The sequence below is a fragment of the Gambusia affinis genome, linkage group LG17, assembly GCF_019740435.1.
Source record: "Gambusia affinis linkage group LG17, SWU_Gaff_1.0, whole genome shotgun sequence".
Taxonomy (NCBI): domain Eukaryota; kingdom Metazoa; phylum Chordata; class Actinopteri; order Cyprinodontiformes; family Poeciliidae; genus Gambusia; species Gambusia affinis.
Genome location: NC_057884.1, coordinates 17,636,971 through 17,663,220, shown reverse-complemented (window position 1 = coordinate 17,663,220; position 26,250 = coordinate 17,636,971). Strand labels below are relative to the sequence as shown.

The 26,250-nt window shown below is 38.5% G+C and overlaps 1 protein-coding gene across 3 annotated transcripts in view; it reads left to right on the top strand.

The window, feature by feature from the left end:
- LOC122819560 (A-kinase anchor protein 2) overlaps positions 1-26,250 on the top strand; it is a 78,288-nt gene that overhangs the window by 32,119 nt on the left and 19,919 nt on the right. For 2 of the 3 annotated variants that reach the window (XM_044096362.1, XM_044096363.1), the window contains exons 5-9: positions 2,297-2,411; positions 2,876-2,897; positions 4,974-5,099; positions 6,478-7,311; positions 13,272-13,351. In XM_044096362.1, the coding sequence (XP_043952297.1) occupies positions 2,297-2,411; positions 2,876-2,897; positions 4,974-5,099; positions 6,478-7,311; positions 13,272-13,351 (1,177 nt within the window). The remainder of the gene's footprint in view (positions 1-2,296; positions 2,412-2,875; positions 2,898-4,973; positions 5,100-6,477; positions 7,312-13,271; positions 13,352-26,250) is intronic. The other variant, XM_044096364.1, reaches the window with a different exon arrangement.

Genomic DNA, 26,250 nt, shown 5'->3' with positions numbered 1-26,250 from the left:
CTGACACTGAGTTGTTGAAAGGAATAAATCATCTGTACTCTTCTTTTTAAGGAAACATTTTGAGAAACTACTTTCATTGACCAATTTCAGAATGCATTGTGTATAATTTTTAAAGTCCTATCCTTCTTCTCTGGATCCTTTGAACTTTAAACAATGGGTTGGATAAAGTCTCTAGATGGGGAGAGAAAGCTTTGTGTGTGAATGGAAGGCCATGATGCTAACTTAAAAACAAGAACAGTCTCCCAGAAACTAATGTAAGGCTGATTTATTCATTCAAAAAACTATTTTTCCTTCTGTTTAGGATTACTTTCACGCTAAAATACCGAGTTTAAACCGTCAGATCTAAACTGAAATGAAAGGAAGTAAACATGGGAACTGGGTGGCCTGTAGTTCGGAAACCTGGCGGGTACAGTGGCAAATGTTGTGGTCCTTCCTGGATTATATTAGGAGGCTTCGTGGAAATTGGGTTTCCGTTTACTGTTCTAAACACTAGATGGCGCCAAATCAACGCCTCATGAAATCCAACGAGCCTCTGTAGACATAAAATAATTTAAAGATCCTTCTGAAAGATGAGACTTAAATAACACAAACACATTCAATCGAATCTAATATTCAGATAGATTATTGTGATAAATGTTCTTGGCTTTAGATTTTAACTGTTCCTTCCAGCTGACAGTTAAAATAAAATTCTAATTAATTTTTTTAATGTTATAAACACATTAGATCACACAGAGATCTAATGAGACTGAGTGCATCAGCAAAAGAGTTTTGCAGTCAATAGTCAATAAAGTTTTATGATATGAAGCAGTTGGAATTGCCTTGTTGCTGAAATATGCTGTGCAAATAAACCTTACTTGACTTGGCTCTACCTGCTTTGCACAACAACATGCTAGAAATGTTGCCTGTTGATGGCAAAATCCAACCTGATGCTCTTCTTTGTCAGAAAAAAAAGATTCTCAATTAGACTTGGATCTGAAATTGTATTTCAAAAACAATTTGAAAGCGAGCTCCACTCCATTCTTGTGTACCATTTTGTGTTGGCGCTTCTCACAAAGTTTCAGAAAAATGCTTTCAAATCTGCGGTTGAAACGTGACAAAAAAGAAAGCTTGAAGAGACATGAATACTTTTGTAAGTTCTTCTATTCAGAACAAAATCCACATATGTAAATAAATGATAATCATCCGACCCCCCAGGTCAGAATGAGGCAACGCAACACAACCAATAACAATCTTCAGAGTTATGGTTCCAGGCTTGGACAGTGATATTTTTGTAAAGTCCTTCCATAAGCAAGGACAATTCAAAGTGCCTTTTGTTTAGATAGACCCTTAAATTTATCATTTTAGGTGACCCTGACCCACCCTACAATAAACTAATTGTTCTTCTTCAAACAATACTTTGAAGAGGCAAAGAGACATTTTTTGGTTCAGAACAATTCTGTGTAAGTAGAGGAAAAAAAAACTTATTTGCATCCAATAAAAATTTGACATTACAGCTTGATAAGTTTACTGCTGCCACAATGACGTACGTGCATGCTTGGTACATGAGAGAAGTATTTTGAGCGTAAGCACAAATGTTAATTAGTTCCTGTGTAATTTCATAAGAACATCCACAAATCTAACAGAACATCATCATCCTCACTGCTCCTAGGTTACTTACTGAAATCCCACCGAAGTTCAGACTTGAACAAGGTCAGCTTATCACAGTAGGTCTAATAATTTTAGTGATGTGTTTTGGGTAAAATGTCCCTCAGATAAAACAGTGCTGTCATAACCTCAAAGACTCTCCTATTCATCCTCATAGGTTTGCTAAATTAAGAATGAGCTCCAATTAAACACTATAGAAGGACTGTCTCTTAATGTGGTATTGTTTTGAACCCTTTTACCGTTCGTATACACACATTCTTACACACTCTGACCTCACAAATACCGCATTTCCCCCGAGGGACATATTCTGAAGCGAGGGAACAAGCCGTGGCCCTCCTCCCAGAGAACTTCCTAGTATTGTTGTTACATCCATCTCTTAAAAATCTATGAGCATGGAGTGGACATGCTTTTGTCTGAACACAGCCTTGTTTATGTTGTAGTTGGTAGAATTGTGATGATGTGTAAAAATTGTCAAAGTTTAGGAGGGAAAAAGGCCATGAAACTGACACTTCTTGAAGTCAAAACAGTAATACTGTAGCTTAGTCCTCAGCTACATTACAGCTGAGAGATGTTTTTTGATGTACCTGACACTATTGTCTAATTTTCACCTGTACAAACGTCAACCTTTTTGTGGGATTTTGTCTGCTTGCAGGTTGGAGTCTGAGATTAGTGCACTTGAGAGTGAAGAGTCTCAAATTTCTGCCAAAGAGCAAGTTCTTCGCCAGCGACTGAAAGAGACGGAGCGCTCCATAGAAGACCTGCAAAAGGTAAAAAAATGTCAATAAATCCGTAAAGCCTTAAAAATGTAGTAACTTGTGACATTTAATTGAAAGGTCTGAAAATACTGAAATTACCTGACTAGTGCTGTACTCTGGCATTAAAATAAATGTCAGATGCCGACAAATAATAGTTTTAGTTTATTTTAAATCTGTTTTTTGGTATTTTACTGACAATGTGGTTTCTCTGAGAAAGGATTCAACCTAAATGCTTGTTGTTTTTTTATATTTAATTTGTTGTGCTCTGTTGGTTAATTTGAAATACTAATGTTCATCAAAAACAATGAAGCAACCTCATTAACCTTGAAAGCACAAAGAATATGAATAGCACTAAGAAAGCAGTCATATTAATAAACTGCTAGAGATCAGTAAGAGATCAAAATAGACTAGATTCATATTCTGTTGGCCTGCTCTGCTGCAATAGCTTAAATAGATTTTGTCTCGTCTCTTTGCAGAGTCTGATGACCCAGGAAAAAGGTAAGATGAATGAAAAATACATGTGAAAATGCTCACATAATATGAGGCCAGGTCTCCGGTAAAAGTCACATTATGCCTCTTTAGTTTTTACACTGAACTAAAATTGCATCCTGGCATTAAAAATAACTGTGGTTGATCTTTATAAGTTGTTGGAGAGGTTTTCTGAGGAACAGTAAGAACGCAATCAGATCACCGGTACCTTAGTCATAATATGAGGCCATATGTGGTCAACACACTCGCTTATGTTCACTAAGACAAGACTGGCCTTATTGCTCACATGACAATCCACTGTCCGTGGGATCATCCTGGTGTGGATGATATATAGATTACATCTACTGCTCATCAAGCAGCTAAAACAATGTTTAGAATAGAAGTTTACAATCACATAATCACAGTCATAAAAACCATCTATAAAGCCATGAAAACCATATTTAGACTTAAAAATCCCAGTCTTATCAGAGTCCAAGAATAAATAAATAATAAAAAAAAAATATTTTTCTTTTATAAAATATTTTCTTTTTTTTATATATATATATATATATATAAGCACTTGTCAAGATAAATCCATAGTGCACTTCCCTGGTTTGAAATTTTAGCACAGGTCACCACCCTTAGCCATCTGGAGCACTCTGTACAGGAAATCAAATTAACTGCAGCCTCCTGTGCTACTGGTTAAGCTGATAAACATACTGATGGCGTTTCCACCTCTACTTGTAGACTGAAACTGATGATGAAGGTGCAGAAACTCTACAAGCTCCACACTAGTGCCAATGTGATACCAAAGATAATAGCATTGCGTTAGGATAGCACTGAAAGATTCTAATAGGGCCATAATGGCCTTTAGAGACTTCCAAATTTACCACACTTTGGCAACTTTCTATCTGTCCAAGAGGCTCTGGAAAGTCAGTCCTAATCTGAGGTGAATTAATCCTCAGTATTTGACACATTGAGTAGGATCAGGCTGTTTTCTAATTACAGCTTATGAACTTTAACAATATCCTTCTTTAAATGTAATTTATTTGGTCCATAAGATATTTTGCAAAGGCAAAACAATGTAAAGACACTGTCTTCCAAGCCAAGTGGATTTCTTGGATGAACTCATGATGATTAAAACAGCTGCAGCTTATTTTATTTTTTTTTCGTCTACTTTTTCTGACTTTGGTAGTTTATTATAAAGGCCTTGTTTGCTTGTATATTTTGGACATTGTACTGCATTAATGAAACTGCACAATTTAAGGCTGCGGTAATGAGAAAATGGAACAAATTTATAAACACACACACGCCCACGCACGCATACATTGAAAATGCAATAACTTGACCCTGAACTGTTTGTGTGCATCTGCATGGCGGGTGTGTGAATAATAGTCTCGCTGAGGCAGGAGAGATGGAAGCCAGAGCTCGCTCCTGAATCCCCCAAACACACAACCAGCCAGCCAGCCACACACACACACACACACGCACCCCCACACACATCCACACAGACATAAATATATACATGCACCGAACCAAAACTAACTCACACACACACACACAATGAAGCTCAGCGAGACTATTGAAACTCACACATACACACAAGGCCATGACTCTGCACCTTCTAGCCACTGCCTTTATCTCCCCACTGTTCACCAACAAGCCTCGTAAGCCCCTGATGCATTGTTCCTGCAGACACACACACGTATAGACACGTATATGGAAAGACAAATACACAATCATGGACTTGGACACACTTCTGCTGCATAAGCACTGTACCTCAGAGGTACCAGTGTTGGCACTAACACAGAAACCGAGAGGAGAGTGTGATGGTGTTTATGTGGATGGGGTGGTCAGGGTCATGCAGGGGTGGGGTTAGTTTTCCTGTAGAGAGGCTGGGCTCTGTGCGTGTGTGTGTATTATTTTCACACGGGTGTGGCTTTACATCACTGAGGTGTGTGTGCGTGCGGGGGTGCCCGAGTGTGTGTATGTCCCCAGCGTGCTCTTGTTTACGGATCTCCAACAGCCCAGAGTGAGAGTTGAGTGTGATTCTCTCTCATCTCACTGACCATGTGCCATTTCTTCTCCTGCACTCCCCCTCACTAGATGCTGCCGGCAGAATGTCCGCCCCCGTCTCGGACTACTCGGATCCTGATCCCAACCACCTAGACCTGACCGCTTATCTCCGGAGCGCCCGACCTGCCTCTGGAGAGCACACCACATCAAGACCCGGTAAGAATAAGAGAGGAGGAAAAGAGGAAGGGAGGGAGGGAAGAGAGGATAGAAAGGTTTTGGGTCTGAGCCAAGAGGGATTATGACTAGTATGACCTCACTAGAAGAACAGACGAGTTATATATGCTCCCATTTGAGCCAATTTTCAACTCTGAAGTTCTCAGAAATTTACCCAGGATAATTTATTCCACTAAGTATCCACATAAATGAAAGTGCTTGAATATCAAAAATTGAATAATGCTTTCAATTACTTGTTTATTAGCAAACCTGTACTTACTAGTATTATCACCGGAAAAAGCAGATCTGAACTAGTTTTTGTATAGAAATACATACTGCATTTGAGAAATAATGACATAGTTTGAAAGTATGGGTTCTCTATCTTGCATGCACAGTTCATTATATACTATAAAGGGCTGCTGACTGTGCAGTGAGCCCTGAAAAACAAAAGCTCAACTTTAGCAGCAGTGCAGTTGCGGCATTCACAGTGGGAGCCGAGTTTGTACAGCGACCTTCATGCTTATTGGCACTTCTATAATGATCTGCAAAGTTATTGCAGTAGTATGAGCTCACATTGAAAAAAATTTATATTTATTCAATAGAGTATAAAATATTCGAGCAAAAAAATTGTTTTCTTGTTTTTTATATATATATATAATGTCAGTGTCCTGCGATGTTAATACTTTTGTACAACCCTCTTTTTCCAATAAGTGGGACCTGTGATGGTGGGATAGAAAAAGTAATTTTATTTGCACCACCCAAACAATCGGCTGTCACATACATGGCATCTTCTGGTTGGTATAAAGATTTAGTGACACCAAGTTCCCAGTCTTTGTCCCAGTTCTCCATTACCGTTGTTTTATCCTCTTTAACTCTTGCTATTTCCAGTTGATTTTTCTTCATCACCTCGCTTGAAAAGTCTTTTCTTTTGTTTTTCCAAATTTGAAGAGTGGCTTTGGGATTGGGCCTCCATGTCATACCATATTAATACATTGATAAAAATAGAAAGTCAGAACTCATTAATTAACATTTTTAGACATTAATTTAAAAAGGAAAGTTGAATACAAAACTATAAGGGGTTACAGGTTTACCATTGTCTGTTTATCTTGACTTAGCATCAACATGTTGACAGTAAAATATTTTGGTTTCCCATACTGATTAGATTCCCTAATTTTCTGGACAAATTGATAATTTACTAACAGCTTAACAGATATGATTTTAATTATCACTTTTTTTAAGAAACTGTTTTTGGATCCTCCCACTTCATCCCCTCACCTTTTTGTCCCCACCTCCCTTTTCACTTCCCTCAACCCACCCCTTAACTCCTTCAAACCCACTCTCCCCTCCATCCCATCCCACCCCACACCTCCTGTTCTAACAGCAATGTTCGCCATGGAGATCAACGTTCAGCACGACCCGAAGACCGGTGAGCAGCGCATCCTGTCGGCCAATCGCGTCAGCCCACTGGAGGCGGCTTCACGGGGTGTCAAGGTCTACGATGATGGCAGGAAAGTCATCTACGAGGTCACGTCCTCTGGGGGCGTCTCTACCAGCACTGTGGAGAACGGCTGGAGCTCTGCACAGGTTGATGAGTTAGTCCAGCGAGCTGCCAGGCCTTCACATGCAGGAGGAAGAGGAGACAGTGGGAGGGGTCAGGTGACGGTGACCCCAGTTTCACATCAAGCTTACGTTTCTCCTGCTGATGACGATCTGTCACCGCCCTCCTGTGCTCCACCATCCATTCCTTCCAGTCCACCAGCCCAGATCACCCTCCAAAGGGAAACCCGACTAGGCATGATGCCCCCTTCCTCTGCTCCCATTACAACCCAGCCAGGTTCATCAGCCAATCAGGGCAGTGAGTTCAGCCCCATGCCCCCAGGCAGCACGGAGCACCCCGTCACCATGGTGTTCCTTGGCTACCAGGACATTGAGGACACAAGTGAGAGCAGGAGGCTGCTTGGCTTTGACGGTGCAGTCAAGGCCGAGGTCGTGCTCATCGACGAAGATGACGAGAAATCCCTCAGGGAGAAGACGGTCACTGACATCTCCATCATCGATGGCACCGCCGCAGACCTGGTATCGGGACGGCCGGCCACGTCCGAGGCCGTTAGCACAGAACTGTCGTCTGACGGGCGCGAACCGGACAGCGCATCCTCACCCCCTGCAAACCCAGAAGCAAACATAGCCCCGCCGCCCGGCCTCACCCCCGCCACAGGTACGGACAAGAGGAAACGGTGCCAGTGCTGCATCCTCATGTGACTGAGTCTTCTCCCTCTTCCAACCTTTTATTATCACCTTCCTCTGCGCTATGTTTGGATGATTACTAACAGAAGCTCTGGCTTCCTCCTCTGGACTCTGAATGACTGGCACAACATGCACAAACACACTCCATTTCTTGTCTCACTTTTGACTTTCTACTCAGCCACCTGATCATTTTTGCTCTCTCGTTACCTCTATAACACTTCCACCTGCTGTCTTATCAGACAATGCGGTATTTTGTGAATTCAGATCATCAAAAAAGATGCAGGAAATAAGCTGTTAAGAATATTCATACACCTTGAGCTATTATGCATTTTGTATGTGTTTTATTGGGATTTTATTTGCTAGACCAACAGGAAGTATATATATATATATATATATACATATATATATAATGGTGAAATGAAAGAAAAATAACCAACGGTTTTCAGAAATATCCATAAATAGACAACAGCTCAAGTGAACGAAGACAAGATAAATCCAGCCTTTATAGAAAAGTGGCAGGAAGAAAAACACCTTTGAAAGAAAGTCATTAATATTTATGTTTACTGCTTCCAGCAAGTCATTGAGGGGGCACAGCAAACTTGTGGAAGAAGGGAATCTATTAGGATGAGAGCAAACATATGTGTATAGCAGAGAGCTGACACTGAATATGAGGTACACCACCATCTCCATCGTGAAATACGCTGGTGGCAGTGTCATGACGTAGGGATGCTTTTCTTCAAGAGGGACATGGAAGCTAGTCAAAGTTAATGTCAAGCTTGATCATGCTTAAGAAAGAGAAATCCCAGAAAGAAAACTTGCTAGAGGCAACAAAAGGCTTGGGTTCACCTTCCGAAATATATTAATGTTAGTATTATTCATGCCTAGACAAAGGTTAGACTTGTATCCAATTGAGAAACTGTGGCAAGACTAAAAGTTTATTTTCACAAAAACTCTCCATCCTGTCAAAACAGAATGGGCATTGATTTCAGTCTCTAGATGAGCAGATAGATAGAGATAGAGACTTGCTTGTCAAAAGACTTACAGCTATAATAGCAGTGAGGTAGACATATATGCATCCCACACATTTAAGACTTCTTAAAGAAGTTGAAAACCATTTCTCATTTGCCTTCTACTCTACAATTATGCACCAATTTCTTTGGTCTATGAGGTAAAATTCCAATAAAATAGTGAAGTTTGTCATTTTGAGGTGGCAAAAAGTGGAAAAGCTTAAGCAATGATAATATCTGTGCCAAAAGACTATGATTACAGAAAAGTCAGTCTGGGCAAAGGTGAAGAAAAACAATAGGCTGTTTGCTAAATAGCATCAGCTTTCTGTAAACAGGGCTTTACAGACAATCAGTTGCACATCAACCAACCAAATCATCTCCCCTGGTGTTACAGCTTATTAAGCATTCACACAAAGCATCACTTGTTTCTCCTTAACTCCTTCTGTTAGGCCATATCCTCCTCTGCTAACCCTCAGCCTCCTGTTCAACACACTCCAATAAAAACAATCACACAGAGAAATGTACGAACTGAACCAACCCACACTTTTCTTTGTACAGAGTTTCTCTCCAGAGACAGGAGAGGTGGGTATTTGTTGCCTTGCTTTCTTTACGTGCCTGTTCATTCTACAACAATGATAGTTCTAACAAAATATAGAGATAAATAGATGTTTCTATTAGACTTTTATTTCTTAGCTTCTCTTATGCAACCACACGTTGTTTTGTTTTGAAACTCAAAAATCCAATGATGTGTGTTTCCGCAAGAAACCTTTTGTTTTCTCTCCCTTCTCCCTCTAGTGCTTCCACCACTAACTCCAGCAGCTCCACTGCTGAGGTCATTTCCTCTCATTCTTGTTCTTCCTAACTCACAAGCCAATAGGAAGGTCCGGATCACCATTTGGCAGCCAGTAGGATCAAAAGAGCCAACTTTTCCAGTGTGTCTAATTATTAAAAGCACAGGCAGCTGAAAATAAATACACTCTGCAGTGTAGGAATGCATATTTATAGTTAAACATAAAATAATTTACAACTACTAACACAGAAGTTACGTTGGTGTTACAGTTGTACATGTGCTCTTAGGAGCTTTTATTGGAAAAAAGTTACATGCTTTTAATGAGTATTTTTTTGTAGCATCACTTAATTAATGTGGAAAACTAAACAAATACTACAATTTTTACAAAAACAAAAAGACTAAAAGCACTGCCAGCTTTTTCTACAGTCAGCCCAGCCTTGGCTAGAAGGATGCCAACGATTCTCAAGGATTTGGGAAGGAGTTTGTAACGCCAGTTTACCATAAGAAAAAATCAGGAAACTCACCTAACGTGCTTCATGCATGTACTCTGATCTTGGCATGATTCACTCACCAGTCAGACCTGTTCCAGTTTTAAATCAGACAATTACTGGTTAGATTCCTGTGCAGCTGACCTCTATCAGGAATAAGCAATGTGATGAAAGATCCATCTCACAAGATGAGATGAAATAAAAAAAATCAAGTTCAGGAGAGATGAGATTTCAGAAATATTTTTGGGGAAACAAAAACACAATATTTTCTTGTGTTTTCACATATAAAATAACAATTTCAAAAACCCAAAGCAGTGTTTTTTGTTTTTTTTTGGTTATTTAAAAAAAAAAAACTTTAAAAAGGTGTAACATAAATATATACATACATGTATATATATATAAATATATATATATATAAATATATATATATATATATATATATATATATATAAATATATATATCTATATATATATATATATAATATATAGACAGATTAAATCTGGATATTTAAAATAGTGCAAGAATTTCAAGACTGTGGTTTTTAGTTGTATCTAAAATTCAAAGTGCCTCTGCACTTTATTTAGACATTTTAGACACAACATTAATACTTCTCCACAGTTATTTATTGGCTCATTTACTGACCCTGATCTTCTGCTAAAGAACCTAATTTCCCCACCTGCTCTGGCTGCTAACTCTGGTGGAAACATCAACAATTCCAGCCTTAAGTGGTCTCATGAATATGTTTTTGTAGGTGATTCTGTCCACAAATCACACACTGAGCTCCCACTATGGAATTGCATTTTACTCTTCAAACAAAAATATGCTTTAATGTGACTGGTTACAGCAAATGTCAGTAAATCCAGAAAGCTACTGAATTAGGTACTGAGCAGGTATGCTAGAATCTGGCATCCTATGTTGAAAAAGAATGTTAATACCCTCTATATTTTAAGTAATGGTGCATTTATTTACCACATGTTTGTAGGTTCAAATTATGGCATTAGAAATATTATGAAATGCCTTTTTAGTCACTGTTTCAGCGCACAATTAAGATCTTTATATTTTCACTCAACCCACTGCTTTGCTGTGTGTGATCTCACCATTAACCACACATAACTCTTCCCCCATTTGTTTGCAACTCTTGTTTCAAAACTCTTGTAATATGAGATATTTTATTTACACCAAGCAAACTGAATGGCAGTTTTGTCCTCAAAGCTGAGGACAATGAGAATAACAACCCTTCTTTGCTCACCAACACTGGGTTGGATAAAACATGCCTCATCCTACTTTGGTTTCATCGCTAAGAAAAGTATCCAGAAGTGTGCATGCTAGAAAGAGTTTTTTGAATTTATTTTCCTGTTCTCCCAGTATAGAGCAGGTAGTGGACAAAAAAACCTTCATTAGAAAACATTTTCACAGTTTGGAAATGTAGGAAGACCAATGCAGCTTCCCCAAACGGGTTTCTGTTTTTTCGGATGTCAAGTAAGGACAAACACATTGGAAACTCAGTTTACCAGTCCCACTGCCAAGCCTGCAGTACTCATGTGAATCTGCAGGTGTCTCCCTTTTCCTGACTCTCAACCCTCATGGTTGTTTGGACTGTTGAAACAAAAATTAAGGAGCCATTTTCTATTGTTCACACCTCTCTATGTACTTCCCTATCACTCTGTCACGTCATCTCTCTCTCTGCTCTGACATCTGTAACCTCTCTCTCCATCTTCTGTCAATAAAGCTGAGTTTCTCCAGTGAACCCCCTGCTGTCTCCTGCTTGTTGTTCTTTCTATCTGTCTAACATTCACTTTTTTCTTTGGCTGCTGACAAGAGATCACAAGCTGTCCTTACTGCACCCAGCTATCACAATATCCACTGCCACTAACAAAGCACGCATATTTTGTTAGGGTTCAAATTTTACATAACATAATTTTTTTGGCGTTATACTCAGAACATTTGGACAGCATGTTTTTTTCACATTGATAGGCATTCAAGAGAACAAAATATCTGAATTAATTACACAAAAACATTCAATCTTGGTGATATGATCTTGTTTCCGTCCAACTCAAACTCACTCAGTCAAAATCAAACAGATAGGCTTTAATATCTACATCCACTTGTATAGTATTTAGTAGAGGTGTGTGATATATAAACAGGGCATATTTTGGTCTTGATAAGATACCAGGTAAATACTGGGCCAGTATCACTAATACTGATACGGACAGTTTTTATTATTTAAGTTTGACATATCAAAATGCTGACTCTTTGGTGTTTTTGTGTTGTTGTTTTGTTTTCCTCTTTATTAACCTAGAATAGAATTTGTGAAAAGTCGGTATCTACCAAACACCTTAATAACATATCAACATAATAGACAGAAAGAATAGAAAAACAAAACAAATTTGTGTGCATTTTTCCTAAAAAAGCAAAGTGCAGAAATGTATCATTTGGGAGCAAATCAAAAGAACATTCTTTTAGGTAGGGCTGAGAAACTGAAGTGCAAAAATAAAATACATTTCAAGAGGAAATATGAACTTAAAGTGTAGTATTGATCCAGCACTAATACCGACTTCGTAACAATATTAGTGATATTTTGAATTGATCCACCCACCTCTAATATTAGAGTAAATTGTTCCTGAGATACCATAAACTTTTCATAGGGAATCTTCCATCATAGTTCTGGCTTACTTTTTTTTGGCAGAATTGGTAGAGTTTGTGTAAATTTTATGATCTTTTTATGTGTGTTGTGGCTGTTTGTCCTGTTGGAACACCTAGCCGTATACACAGAATTGTTTCATATTTTGGGATCATATGAAACAGGGTTTTCATATGAAAAGTTTCTATAATGACTTTCCTAAACACCTCACCTTCTCCAATTTAAACTAACGCTTTCAATTCTGCCAAGAAAAGTGACCACATATCCAGTTAGAACTATTCCAGATGATAGCTAATGATGGAATCTTTGAAAGCCCCAAATTAATGTGACTTTTATACCTTTAGAGACTGCATGTAGTCACGAAAGGCATACACCAAAGAGTATGTAAATGAAATAGAAATACCCTGACTGCAAAATAATTTCTCAATGTTTGCAGATTTAACTTTAGCAGGGTGGAAGGTTTATGCTGTTACAAGTATAAGAGACAGGACACAGGATGCAGAATAAAAATAAATGTTTTCTTTCAGTATAATTCTCAGTACTCATGAAATATTCCTTTAATACCACTGCACATATCCAGTGGGAACACATAATATGCAGGTTATACAAAATTAATTTACATCCATCCAGCAGAAACTATTAAACTAGTAAGGCAAGTGGCGAAAGAAGTTAGATTCTCAGACTGAAAAGATGAATATTACTAAGAATGATCCATTAGAATTAAAATCTGCATAAAATCACACAGGTGTTCATCTTTTAAACATTTCTATGTGCATGATGAGAAAAAAAATTATTTTTGTTGCACTTTCCTATCTAGTGGTGCAGTCATTATCTTAACAGATATGAACACATCTGAAATTTTTGTGTGTGAGGTCATTTATGCCTTAGTGGTTCAGGTTCAATCAGAAGGAACTGCTTGCAACACAATCAAAATTCTCAAATGTGGTCATATATAACAAGTAAAACTATGAAACACTAACAATAACTCAAATTTCTCTGTGCAGGCTACAGCCAGGAGGCCACCATAATGACAGCAAATGGCTTTGAAGCTCCTTTTCCAAGGACAGACCATCAAACTGCCGTGGTGAGTAATGAACGTTTACCAATTCAGATTCAACTTTTATATGGTTTACGTGAGCCCTGAAACCTTTTTTTTGTTTTGTTTTTTACATTATATATTTAAAATTCTGTCAAATTTTGGTTTCACACCAACTCTAAAGATAGAAAAAAACAACTGTCTGTCACGATCTGGGGTTTCAAAGGAAAAATCTTTCCAGATAAAAGTTTAGCAAGGACAGCGAAAGTTGCATATGTAAGCTCTTGGTGTTGAACTTCATTTGTAGCATGAATGAACTCTGTGCGCTTCTTTTGTGTTGAAAAATTGTGTTGAACAAGACACATCACACTTAGAAAGACAAAAGAGAAAAAAAAATCTAGTTTGCTGCCTCTATTTTAAAGATCAAACATTAAAAATTAATAAATAAACTATATTTAATGTTCTTTGAAAAGCAGAGTTCCATCTTGGGACACAGAGAACGTATTAGTGGAAAGGTCATGGTAAAGCTGCAGCCTTTGGAACAAAAATATGCAGTCGTCCCAACAGCATCTTTTATCAGGTAAAGCTTTGTCTGTTTTAGAAAGACATAGACAAACCACATACTCCACATAGCACTGCAGTTTCACTGTGTAGTAAAAGAGACAAGAAGCAAAACAAGCTGGCCTGCAGACCAGACTGTTCTCCTAAACAAAAGAGCTGGGGCAGTCTGACATAATAATATTTATTAAAAAAAAATCAATCTGTACCATTTGCATATACTATATTAAAATTTTGTTGGAATAAGACAGACCATCACAGGGTAATACATAATCGTGAAGTGGGAGAAAGGTGATATTTGTTATTTTTTAACACATACAAATTTAAAAAGTTTGTTAGTCAAATCCAATTGAGTAACAATGACAAGACTTGAAAATTAACATTTGCAGATGCTCTCCATTCATTTAGACTGACCATGATTTTTTTTTTCCAAGAAGAAAGAGCAATTATTTAATTCTCATAAATTGGTAAACTGGTAGAGACATTCCTCGGGAGACTGGAGGTTGCAATTGCTGGACACAAATGCACACCACACTTTTCAGATTTCCATTTGAAAAAGAATTTTACCATGTCTCATTTCCTTCTATTAGACAATTTACTAGCTGCTTTGTATTGCAAAATAATGTAAAAAAAATAAAAATAAAAATGAACGAAGTTGACCAAAGCTTAAGGAAAAACTGAAAAAAAACTTAAGGAAACTAATTAAGGAAACCTACTTGAAAGCGACATAGTTAGAGACTAGAAAATTCCTGAAGAAATTTAACTGGGGCCTGCCAAAGTGTGCCCGTCGGTTTGGACCCAGCGTTCTGATGCTAAAAATTTGCATCAATGCTAAGCTTAGCTCAAAAATTCAAAAGAAGCATGTGGAGAATCACAAGAATATTGACTAACATGGACATGAACGATTCAGCATGATAATCAGCTCACTAGCATGTTGTCTATACTTGACCTACACCATTAAGTATACTAAACATGGCTAATAAGTCAGAAAATAGCTAATAGCTTATTTAAGCTAAAAGGCTAATGCTAATGAACTGCCTTGCTTCGCAAGGCAGTTCCCTAACCTGAGAGAAGAATATGAAGCATTCTAATATTATTGCATCGCCTTACGGCGATGCATTAACCTGAGGGTCATATTGAGGCTTTTATTTTGAAATTTGCAGAAAGCTTCATCATAAATGCCCACACTAATCCAGTGTGTAAGAGTGCTTTGGATAAACCAGTCACATAAAGCCAAAAAGAGCAATTACATGATGTAAAAATTGCCAAGGCTTTTATTTTGAAATTTTTGTTAAGCTTCATTTGAAAGGGTAAAAGTAATTCCATGTGTAACAGTCATTGGATTAAATCAGTCATATAACACTCAAAAAAGCAATTACCTGATGTAAAAATTTTCAAGGGCTTTTATTTTGAAATTTTCAGTAAGCTTCATTTCAAAGGGCCAAACTCATCCCATGTGTAACAGTGACTGAGTTAAATGAGTTATATACAGCCCATAGCAGCAAGTTTTTCTAAAGGCCAGCTCAGTCCTCCTCTGTTTTAACTGAACTACTAGTTCGAACTACAGTGATGCGTATTTGTAGTCCTAAGCAGCTCTCCCTGCTCTGGGTTCCGTTGCCATGGTGAATAATTCTCTCTGCCAGCTGTGAGTGAGACATCCAGGGGGAGACAATTCTCTGTTTGAGCCAGCCAGTTTGACTAAAAAAAGCATTGCAGACAACTCTTTCCTGTTCGGGAACCGTAATACATATTCGAAAACCGTTTGAAGCATATGAGAGGGCTATTTGTCGTCTCACATAGTCCCGCCATTCATATCTCTACCTCACTCACAGTATTAACAGCGATGAGATAAAAAAAGTGTGTGCCAAGGTCAGAAATTTTTTAGAAATACATGGAAGTGAATCAGTGAGATCTGTCTGCTACCCTGGCGCATGACTTTGCTCTGAAGCACCTGGAGAGAAAACCGTAAGCACTAGATAATTTTTGAAAACATTTGACCGGAGCAGGCATGCGTATCAATGTCATGACCGAGTTTCATACCAATCATGCAATATTTGTGAGCGTGAGGGCGAGTTAAAAAATTATTTGGGGTCAAAATGTCGCTCTGACTCTCACTCTAGCGGAGCAGCATTTACACTCTGATTTTTCCAAAAATCAAAAACTTTGGGTCGCTTAGAAAGAAGTTGTGGACAAACCGTAATTCATATCGACGTGCTGTCTTCACTTTAAAAGAGATCACGGACGTATCTACAAAATGAAGTTTGAATGGTGTTTCTACATAAAGTTATGACGACACAGAAAATCCTCAAAAATAGGGTATTTTCAGGATTTACTGGTTGCCTCGTCCCCTTGATGACGAGAGTTGCACCTGGTGAGCTCGTTAGTGATTTTGGGGTCGTTTTTTGCTTTTTACGTCGCCATGGTAACTCCAAATCCCACCAAAAATAATAGCACACCTCCCGGGATCGAGCCGCACGTTTTGATACCACTTTTGTGGGTGGGCTCGCAGCGGTTCGAGCCGCATTCCGGGTGACGGAAGAATAATAAATAATACTTAAAGAGACATTCTATTGGGTGTAGAACAATAGGTGCCTGCCATGCAATGCATGGAGGCAGTGACTGACTTGCTTCGCAAGTCAGTCACTGCTCTCCTTATGCATTGCTATGGGCAGGCCCCAATAAGGAATAATTTGTTTGATTTGGTTCTCTTGAAAACTCACCTAAACGCATTCGCAAGAAGAAGAGAGGGAGGTGAAGCTGGACACGGTGAAGGGGGAGCTGGCAGGGCTGCAGTCAGATTGCTTAGCGGCTGAATAAATGAATGAATGAAAGGCAGGACGGTGGTAACTTGATCCACGCGGGTCGGCCTCATTGTGTTCGGCTCGCGCTCTGAAAAAAAAAGGGGGACAGAAAACACTCCTGGGACCTCGCGAGCCTTTCATTATTCATCACGCGTGCCTCGGAGAAAAAAAAAGAGGAGAAGAAGAGAAAGCCTGGAGAGGAAAAACAGAGGAGGAGAAGGTGGAGGAAAAGGGGGAGGAGAGAACGGCCGGTTGGAAAAGCTGGCGTGCGAGAGGAGCTCAGTGCCATCCCAGTTGGAGGGAGCAGGCGTTACCGTTACAACTGCTGCTGGGACCGCACGAGGAGGATCGGTTCCGCTGCTTCCCCGCTTCATTTGGCCGGTCGTCGGGTGCTGAGGAAAAGAAGTAGCTCCGTTGTAAGCTGGTCAGTTAAGCATTTGTCCTTTCTTTAAGAAAAAAAAACAAAAACTAATCCCGGTTATTACTCCTTAATTAGTCGGCAGCAGGGAAGCAAAAGAAATCAGCGCTGTTTCATCATCAACATTCATCACACAGGTAAAATAAATTTAAAAAACTAAACTGAAATGAGTCAGAAGTAGCTTTGAAGTATTACTCTGACATTTTAAGTGTCCGGACGCACAGCGAAAGTGTAACATTAGCTTAAGTGAAAGGTGTAGGCCTGTGTGTGTCCAATAGGGGGTCATTGTGTTAGTGGATAGCAGAAACAATCAGTTTGATTAGCTTTAAAGTATGGAGGTCACATAATACTGCAGAAAGAGAGACGACCAAAGGAGGTCAGTGGACCAGACTGTTTGCTGCAGCAGTCTCTCTGTCCTCCTCTGCATCACTTTAACCTACATATTGGAATGACCTTAACCTGCTTTTCATCCCCCACAGACTGACTAACATGGTGGAAACATAGCAACAGCATTGTTAGTGCTGCTTCTTGTACTATTTCTCACGAAAATACTCTGCTTTATTTTTCTACACTGTTGGTTTTGATCTAATATTGTGGATTAAACTACATTTTTGCACTGTTAGCCACGTACATTCATTTATACAGCAGTTAAGCCTCTTACAGGCAGTCAATTGCTTTTTCTTGCTCTAAAGTAGAAACACAGCAATTTTAAGATTTGGGTTAGTTCGGGCATCTGTCTTGCCAAAGCATACTTTGACATTTGGCGTGCAAAAGACAGGATTGAATCGCTAACCATTCACTTGGCAGACTTCTGTGTTCCTCAGGCAGACTATAAATCTCTGTGGTTATGGTTGCTGTACAGACAGTTTCAGCTCTGTCTACTGTCAAAAATATCATAACACTCATATGTAGCCATCAGGGTAAAAGGCAGTGGCAGTTCAGGCATGAATTATGTCATGCCTCCAACACACATACACACGCACAAAGTGCGGCTGTGCAAGGACAAGTGAGTATATGATGGATGGTTTGTAAAGTGCTTAAATTTCTGCTACGGCACTTCAATAGAAAAGTAGGACTGCACTGATTGCAGTATTCTGGCCAGTCAGTCTTTAAACAAAACTGACCTGCCAATTCTGATTTTTTCTTATCAGAAAAATAGCTAAATATAGCAAGTCGCTAGAGCAATGCAGTACTGCTCCTCCCCCACTTCTTACTGCACATTGCTGGTCACTTGGTTAAAAGAAGTGTGGTACTTTTTTATGCAGAAAAGACATGTTGAGCTGTTTAGAAATATCTCAGGTCATAAAATCAACCCTTTCTCTTAACCGTTGATGCATGTCTAAAAGTGTTTGAAGATGATACCAAAGATGTGAAAATGTGATTAGTTCGCAGAAAAAAGCACAAAGTCCGACTTTGTTTGTTTGACTTTGATTTTTTTATTTATTTTCATGTTGAACATTTTATATTCAATCTCTTTCTTTTTTTGCTGTTGCCAAGCAACTTGCAGTTCTTTCACAAGAGACTTTGAGACGGCTAGTGATCACCGAAGGGTGGTGTCATCTTGCTGATGATGGGTGTGAGTGTTATCAATTCCAATACCTGTCTGATGATTTTAAGTATGCACTCTTAATGTCCAGAGAAACCCATCCTCTGGCTGTTTTAAATGACAGCATGCAGTCTTGCTGTTTCAGCTTCCAGCTTGAAGAGTTTGACCTTGTTGTCTCATTGCCTTTAGTCTTGCTGATTAGTTTTGCTTGACTGATTGATTGATTTTACAGTGGAGTTAATGACATTTTACCAGAGAGCAGCAGACCCATTTGACACAGGAATGATTGACTTTTCAGTGGTTTGTCTTGGTGAATATTCTCACAGTCTGCAAGGCTTTCTTATTTTTGACAGCTTATGTTTGTTTTTCATGTTGCAGTGTACATTGCAAAGCCTGGCAAACACAGCCATCTGCTGAAAAGAAGCAGGGGAAAGCAATCGGTTAAAAACTTTTGAAAAACAACACCTTACAAAACTCTCATCCACACTTGAACTTTTTCAGATTTAGTTACAGCCCCAAACCTCCATGTATGTTAATGGTATTTTATGTGATGTACTGCCACTGGTAAAAATGTATCTTGGAATCATTCTGAGTTTTTTTTAATTACTCATTTAATAACTTCTAAATATTTATATATTGAGATGATTAAATAAATTATCTAGAAAAAAACTATTTTATACAAAAGACAAAAGCCAAACCACACCACTGGTTTTAACTTTTGTGCTACCAGTTTTTGATATGCTTACATTTAAAACTATACTCGTCTCCCACTCTATCTATCGCTTCATATGCTGCTGTTACAAAGACACAAATCTCTCATTTGTCCTTAATAAATGTTGGGACAGGATGGGTTGGGAAGGACCACACCCATCATTTGAATCGGGGAAAGGATGACAGATTTGTGGGCTAGGTTTTGAATAAGCCTTCTAATTTTGATAGCCTTTGTTGCATTGCTGTTACTTAGTAGAACTTCAAATGCAACTTCCAAAAGATTCAGCCTCTGAATTTTGACACAGCAACTTCTTCTTTGCTCAAATTAAGTCAGATTGCCATTTTAACACTTTAAATCCCAAATGATTTAATCTAAACCATTTGTTTAAAGCTTTGGGTGTATGTTTAGAGTCATTTTCCTTCTGGAAGTTGATTCTCCCTCCTAAACTGAAGTCTTCTGTAACTTTCAACAGCTCTGACCACAGTATCTTCTTCCACATATTGGCTGTGTCCCCTAGATAGCTTGTGGCAAATTGGAAATAGGGCTTGGCTTTCCACTGTTCCATAAAGACCAGATTTGTTGAGTTCACTTAACATTGTCCTATGAATACCTGAGTTGTGAATTTCTACTTCAGAATAGCCATGAACCTCTGTACAGCTTCTTTGGTTGGTACTGTTATTTCCCTTCTTGGCTTTTCAAGTGGATGACCAGGTCTACATGCATTTGTGGTTATGTCACGCTCTTTTTGTTTTCCACGGAAGGGATTGAATATAGAAATAGACTGAAATGGATGACATAAGTTTTAGAACTTATAAAAGATTGTGGAAAACATAAATTTTTTCTTTATACTGTTTTGGTTATGACATAAAATCCTTATAAAAAATACTAAAGGTCAATTCTTTTGCGAGGCAATGTAGATGCAGTAGAACTTTATCCTTAATGAAACACACCAATTAATCAATGGTGTCTTGTCAGATTTGTTCTCTAATCTTCAAAATTTATGAGCTACAAAGGTTGCGTTTGTGGTGGATAAATATTTTTTCGGTCCTGACTCCATTTAAAATAGCTCTCACTCCGGCTTTGCCGTTTTGTGTGGTCATCATTTGAAATCGGTTACTGATTGTAGAAATAATGAAGCCAATCAGCAAGCTGCCAATTCAGGCAGTGTGTCTGCCAATACCTCTGCTTGGTTCTGTGACAGAAAAGATCACAGCCGACTCTAGCGTCTGTCCAGAGGGACCTTTGGCATGCTTCTTTTCCCACTGGGACGGTCGGTGTCTGATAGAGTAGCATCCAGATAATTTTTTTTGTGCAGTGTGTGTCTAAGGGAAGCACATTTTCCACCTCCTCCCGTTTTGGCAAAGTTTGTGAGAACATCGGCAGGAACAATAAACTTATCACTGATGTCTTCTTCCTTCAGATTTCGCCCTCTTCCCAGAAAGCCAACCCCGCACACTGAAACCCATAATCACACATTATATAACTGCTTTTTGATGCTGGTAAAGTTTGCCGAGGTAGAAATAGGAACAAGGCATTGTGGAGACAGAAAAAAAACGGATAAGAGAAGATAGCAGAGGAAGCAGACTAATTATACACTAGCTTGTGTCATGGCATATTTACTGTCACCTCTTTGTTCATGAGTTACATGCATCAGCTGATAGTGAGTGGATAACTTGAAAAGAACGTCAAACATGCATCTTGGGTGTTCATCATGAAGAAAAGTCATGTGAACGTCCCTCTGGCCAGCTCTCAGACTGAACAATAAAAATAATTTTTCCAGTGTTTAAACATTTTCTTATGCTTGTGCAGCTTTATGTAGGTCTCCAGGCTGTGAATGACACTTTGTGACTATTTTTGTTAACCCTCTGGGAATATATGACTGTGACACAGTAGAGTCTATGTAGGATTGTTGTTTCTCATTGCTCATACTATTACAGAGGCCTTTTAAAACTCACAAAAAAAAAAACATTTTTTGCCTGTAGAACACTTTACAAGTCTGGAGCTTCAAGGGACATTGGACATTTTCTCTTGATCAGTGGTTCCCAAAACTTTTGCCTCCCAACTGTGACCATGAGAATCATAAGTTTATGATGCATTCAAAACAACATTAACATGGACTTTAGAAGACAAACTGCCCCACAACATCACAGGTACTCCACCATACATAACAGTGCACATGGGGAACCTTTTCATAAATCTATCCTTAGGTTGACACTCGACCCATCTGGAGTGTTTTTCTCTGAAATTTTGACCTATCCAAAGTCTCATCTGATCAAAGCATTCCAATTGCAATCCAAGTAACATTTAGCAAATTCAAAACATTTACTTTTGGGATAAGAACCGATTGACATGTAAATAGCATAGATAGTCGTCATAAAGACTTAATGCCCCAAGATGTCGCTCTTTACTGCAGTTTACAAATATATTTAAGTATTGTAATTTTTAAAAACACAACCCGTGTGTTTGGTAGATAAAATTTCAAATTTGTCCGGCTTATTTGTACAAGCAAAGTGTGACCAAATATCTATGTTGATTTAGTTATTTACTAGCATTAAAAAGGTCTTTAAAGTCTTAAATTTGACTTGTGACCTGCAGATACCTTGTTAATACATTGTATGGTGGGAATCTTTAGGCACTTTGCAAATAGATTTGATTACAATTTAAAAGTCATAAGATGCGATTATAAATCAGTTAATGATCTAACATTGACCTTCGACCCCACCTAACATGCCTCCAGACAGATCTTCCACTTCACTTGTAACAAAAACTAAGTCCTTCTTAGCAATTTGGCTTTTTCCTGCTAGACATGCATGACTCCTAACACAACAGGCTAGGAGGTGCACAGTTATGGTGACAGAGGTTACCGTGGGAATAGTTTGTTAGAGCTGTTACAATCACATCACTATGTTTTACTCTAGTTACGATGGGTGTAGTTTAGCATTTCAGGGAATTATCTTCAAGGTAGAATTTTCTGTCCAAAGACCGCTTTGTAAGAGAAAAGTCCTGATACTAAGCAACTCTTGATGGTTGGACATCCTTCACCCTAATAATAGGAATGAACTTTTCAACAACTTTTCTGAGTTAGGAGGTATTTTTGCTAGTTTCATAGGTTTTGGCTTGACAGTGTTGTTTTTTACTTACCATACATTTTGGGTCATGTCTCTTGTTTTTAAAATATTTGCTTTCAATTTCACACATCCTGCATATTTTGTCCAATTGATTTTATCATTAATTGTGATACTCCCCATAGACTGTTCAGGTGACACACTTACTGCATTTCAGAGTTCCGCCTTGTGCGATCAGATAATCAAAGCTTGTAAGGGTAAGATGCAGCTCCATGCATCAAAAAGCTGATTTTTTTTCTCCCACCACTTATCAATTCAGATTTTGCCACAATTTAAACATTTTTAAAAGGTTCTGCTTTAATGCTTCCTTTCTAAGCTAAATAATATACTTTTTTTGAGCATCCATATTAGAAATGCGTTATGTCCGCCACAATTATATTTGTGTCCCAGACAGGAAGAGAATTTGAAAGATTCAGGAAACACAACAATGCGACTCAGCCATATAATGGCTTCAGTTACACAACCTCCATTGCCCACTATTGTCCACAACATCCACCGATTATTATTGTTGTACTATGCAGCACAAACAATTCATTGAACACAAAGCAGAGCACAAAATACCTGCTAGCACAAACACTGTTTACACAAACACACTCACACACACAGATAAGAAAGAAGTGCAAAAAACAGAGGAAACTTGTACAATATTTGAAAAAAAAAAAAAAAACTGCACTTCTGCCACTCTCTGCTACATTGAAATGAAAGTAAAAAAAAGTTGTATCTTTTGCTCTGGGAATCCAGGAAAGTGTTGACTTCCATGGTCAGAGGTGCTTCCTCCAAGTTCAGTTGTCATCCAGTTTCATTTTTAGACCTGAACAACAGAAGAATGTTTATGTGGTTAGAAACCTTCTTGCAAAAAATTCCTTGTGTGGTGAAAAATGATTTAAAAGGAAGTTTAACACAAACCACTTTCTTGTATCTGTTTAAAATCACCTGACACTTGTGATGATGGCATTATCAGTTGTAGATGTCACTCTTGGGTAAATGCACTTAGATGATCTTTCATAAACTATCACCACTTTTACTTGAAAGACACTGTGCCATGACAGAAAAAGGGGAGAATTGAGCTATTGTCTAAAAAACTCCACACAATTTATAGCTGTTAGTGATGACAGAAATTTGGAGTCATTTTAATTAGTAGTACACAGTTTGAGTTTTCAGTGATGTGTCAGCAGTAAAGTGGGTGTGTTTAGTGTATGGTAAGCTCATTGTCAATTTAATGGAATTTTTCTGGCAAACAGTTTGTCTCATGCATCTTTCATACCGTGCATAATTTTCACCTGAAAACGAGTAAATAACAAATGTCATTGGATTCTTAACAAGTGCCACCTAGTGCTAAAACAGTGTCACACCAGGCAAGGTGCGGGTTTACATTTGTTGGTTGGTTGTTTAAGGGACTGCACAGTGGCGCAGTTGGTAGAGCTGTTGCCTTGCAGCAATCCTGGGTTTGATTCCCGGCCCGGGGTCTTTCTGCATGGAGTTTGCATGTTCTCCCTGTGCATGCGTGGGTTCTCTCCGGGTTCTCCGGCTTCCTCCCACAGTCCAAAAACATGACTGTCAGGTTAATTGGTCTCTCTAAATTCTCCCTAGGTGTGAGTGTGTGTGTGAGTGGTTGTGTGTCCTATATGTCTCTGTGTTGCCCTGCGACAGAGTGGCGACCCGTCCAGGCTGTACCCCGCCTCTCGCCCGAAACGTTGCTATCCCTCCCGACCCCATTAGGGACAAGGGTGAACAGAAAATGGATGGATGGATGGATGGTTGTTTGAATGTTTTTAATTTGGAAGATCGTTTTCAAGGTGAACTAATGCAAAACCCTTCCATCTTAGAGCTTGCTCATGAGAAAGCAGAGCCTATTTTTCTGTGTGAAACTATGTTGTAACCTCATAGCCCTACTGAGTAATAAAACCTCAAGGATGTTTTTGCTTTTGCTACTATTGATATTGTCCCAAATTTCCTTATTGTTGCGTCCAATTACTCTTTTCTCCCATTACCAGTTTAATAATAGTCTGTCTGGCTCATTCTACCTCAAGTTGCCTTATATGGACTTTTAGTCAGTACCCATCCAGATTGGTATTTTATAATGTGCAGAGCAGTTAGATTTTGGAAGAAGTCATGGACGATCCATGAAGCTGTAGCAAATGGTTTTAGCTGAAGATGTTGTGACTTTTTAATAAGCATGGAGGGAAAAGACTGAACAGCAGACTTTTTGTAGCTTATTGCAAGATCCCAACCTACACAAGGCTGTTTTAGCATGAATGTTATTTTCTCTTAGGTTGTTGACATCACAAGGGAACCATGCCTTAAATAGACAAGGGTTAGTTAGCTTATATTAGCCACCAAACACTTGAAAGGTTATAATTATTCTTTATAGATATACAACATTTAAGTACAGAGAAACTATTTGTATATCCAATTATATATATTCACATTCAACAATGTAAATATTTTTGTTGTGAGTTTTTATAGAAAAATTAATCTCTCTTTGTTAGAAAAAATAAAAATAATTCAGATAATGCAACAAGATAGTGTCATTCAAATAATTGGCCAACACTGCTAATCTCAAGCCCAGACGTGTTTATCGTGGGCTGTTTTAGTCCAGTGTGAAGCCTCTTTTCTTTGTCTAAATACTTGAGGCTAATTAGCTAGTCTCCAGAAATAGTCCGCTGATGAGCTCGGTGCTCCTCTCAGGGCCACACACTGCAGGGCGGGTTAATGCTATAAGCTAGTGAGAACATTTACAGTGAGAAGATTCACTCTGTCCTGACAACACGCACATGTTAGCATGCTTTATGTCATGGTTTGAAATAAACACCTTGAGATGCTGGACTTTTCATTATAGACACAAACACCTTGAAAACTTTGGGCTTTTTGAAACATATGTTACAGCTCTCGTCTTTAATAATCTCAGTCTTTATTTTTGATCTGAACTTGATTTTTTTGTATGACAGTGCTTATGCAAGTTTTAAAGTAGGTCTAAATCTAAAACTAATAAAATTTACCAAAGCTTTACTTAAACACCACAAGCGCACTCACGTGTTTGCCTCTCCCAAAAGATACGTCACATTCATTGAAAAAAAGAAAGCTGCCAAATGGTCTGCTAGCATTTAGGCTCTCTGTGTGGTCTATGCACTCTGTGTCCTGTGGAGAAAATACCACAGTATTTTGATTCATACTGGGAGAAGATTAGAGCTATATTTTTGTGGCCTTTTCTCCTCATCCTTACATATAGCCACATAAAAGCCCCAAATCACAATTCAGTCATTCTTCACTGCCAGTTTCTTCCTTTGTGTTTGTTCAAACTTCCCAACCTTCAGTTTTTCATTCAGTCATGAGTTTAAAGAAAAAATGCCTTCTTGGCAGCTCTGTTGCCTCTTCCTCCCTTTTATGGCTAAGAATTTAAAACAGTTCAGCAATGAATGAAGGAAAACAAATCATTGCAATGCATTGTTGATGTACTGTTGTGTGTTTGTGATGTGACAATTTGATATGAAACAAAGGAATCTGCTCAGCAGACTACAGGGTGAATTGAACTGTTGAATGATGGAGACTGCGAAAATGTCGGGAAGGTGTCTTTACACAAATATTATTCTGAATTTCAAGGAAGTTCTTAGACCTGATCTCAGTTTACTTCTTAAAGTGGGAAATGATGATCTCAATGATGTACATTTACTGATTGAGTGGCTGCTGGAAGGTTCAGCTGAGAAAAAAACCTTAAACTTAAAGACATGTTTCTCATTGGAGCAGTTACAAGTTTATTTACGAAAAAAAATCTTCTAAACATGGATCA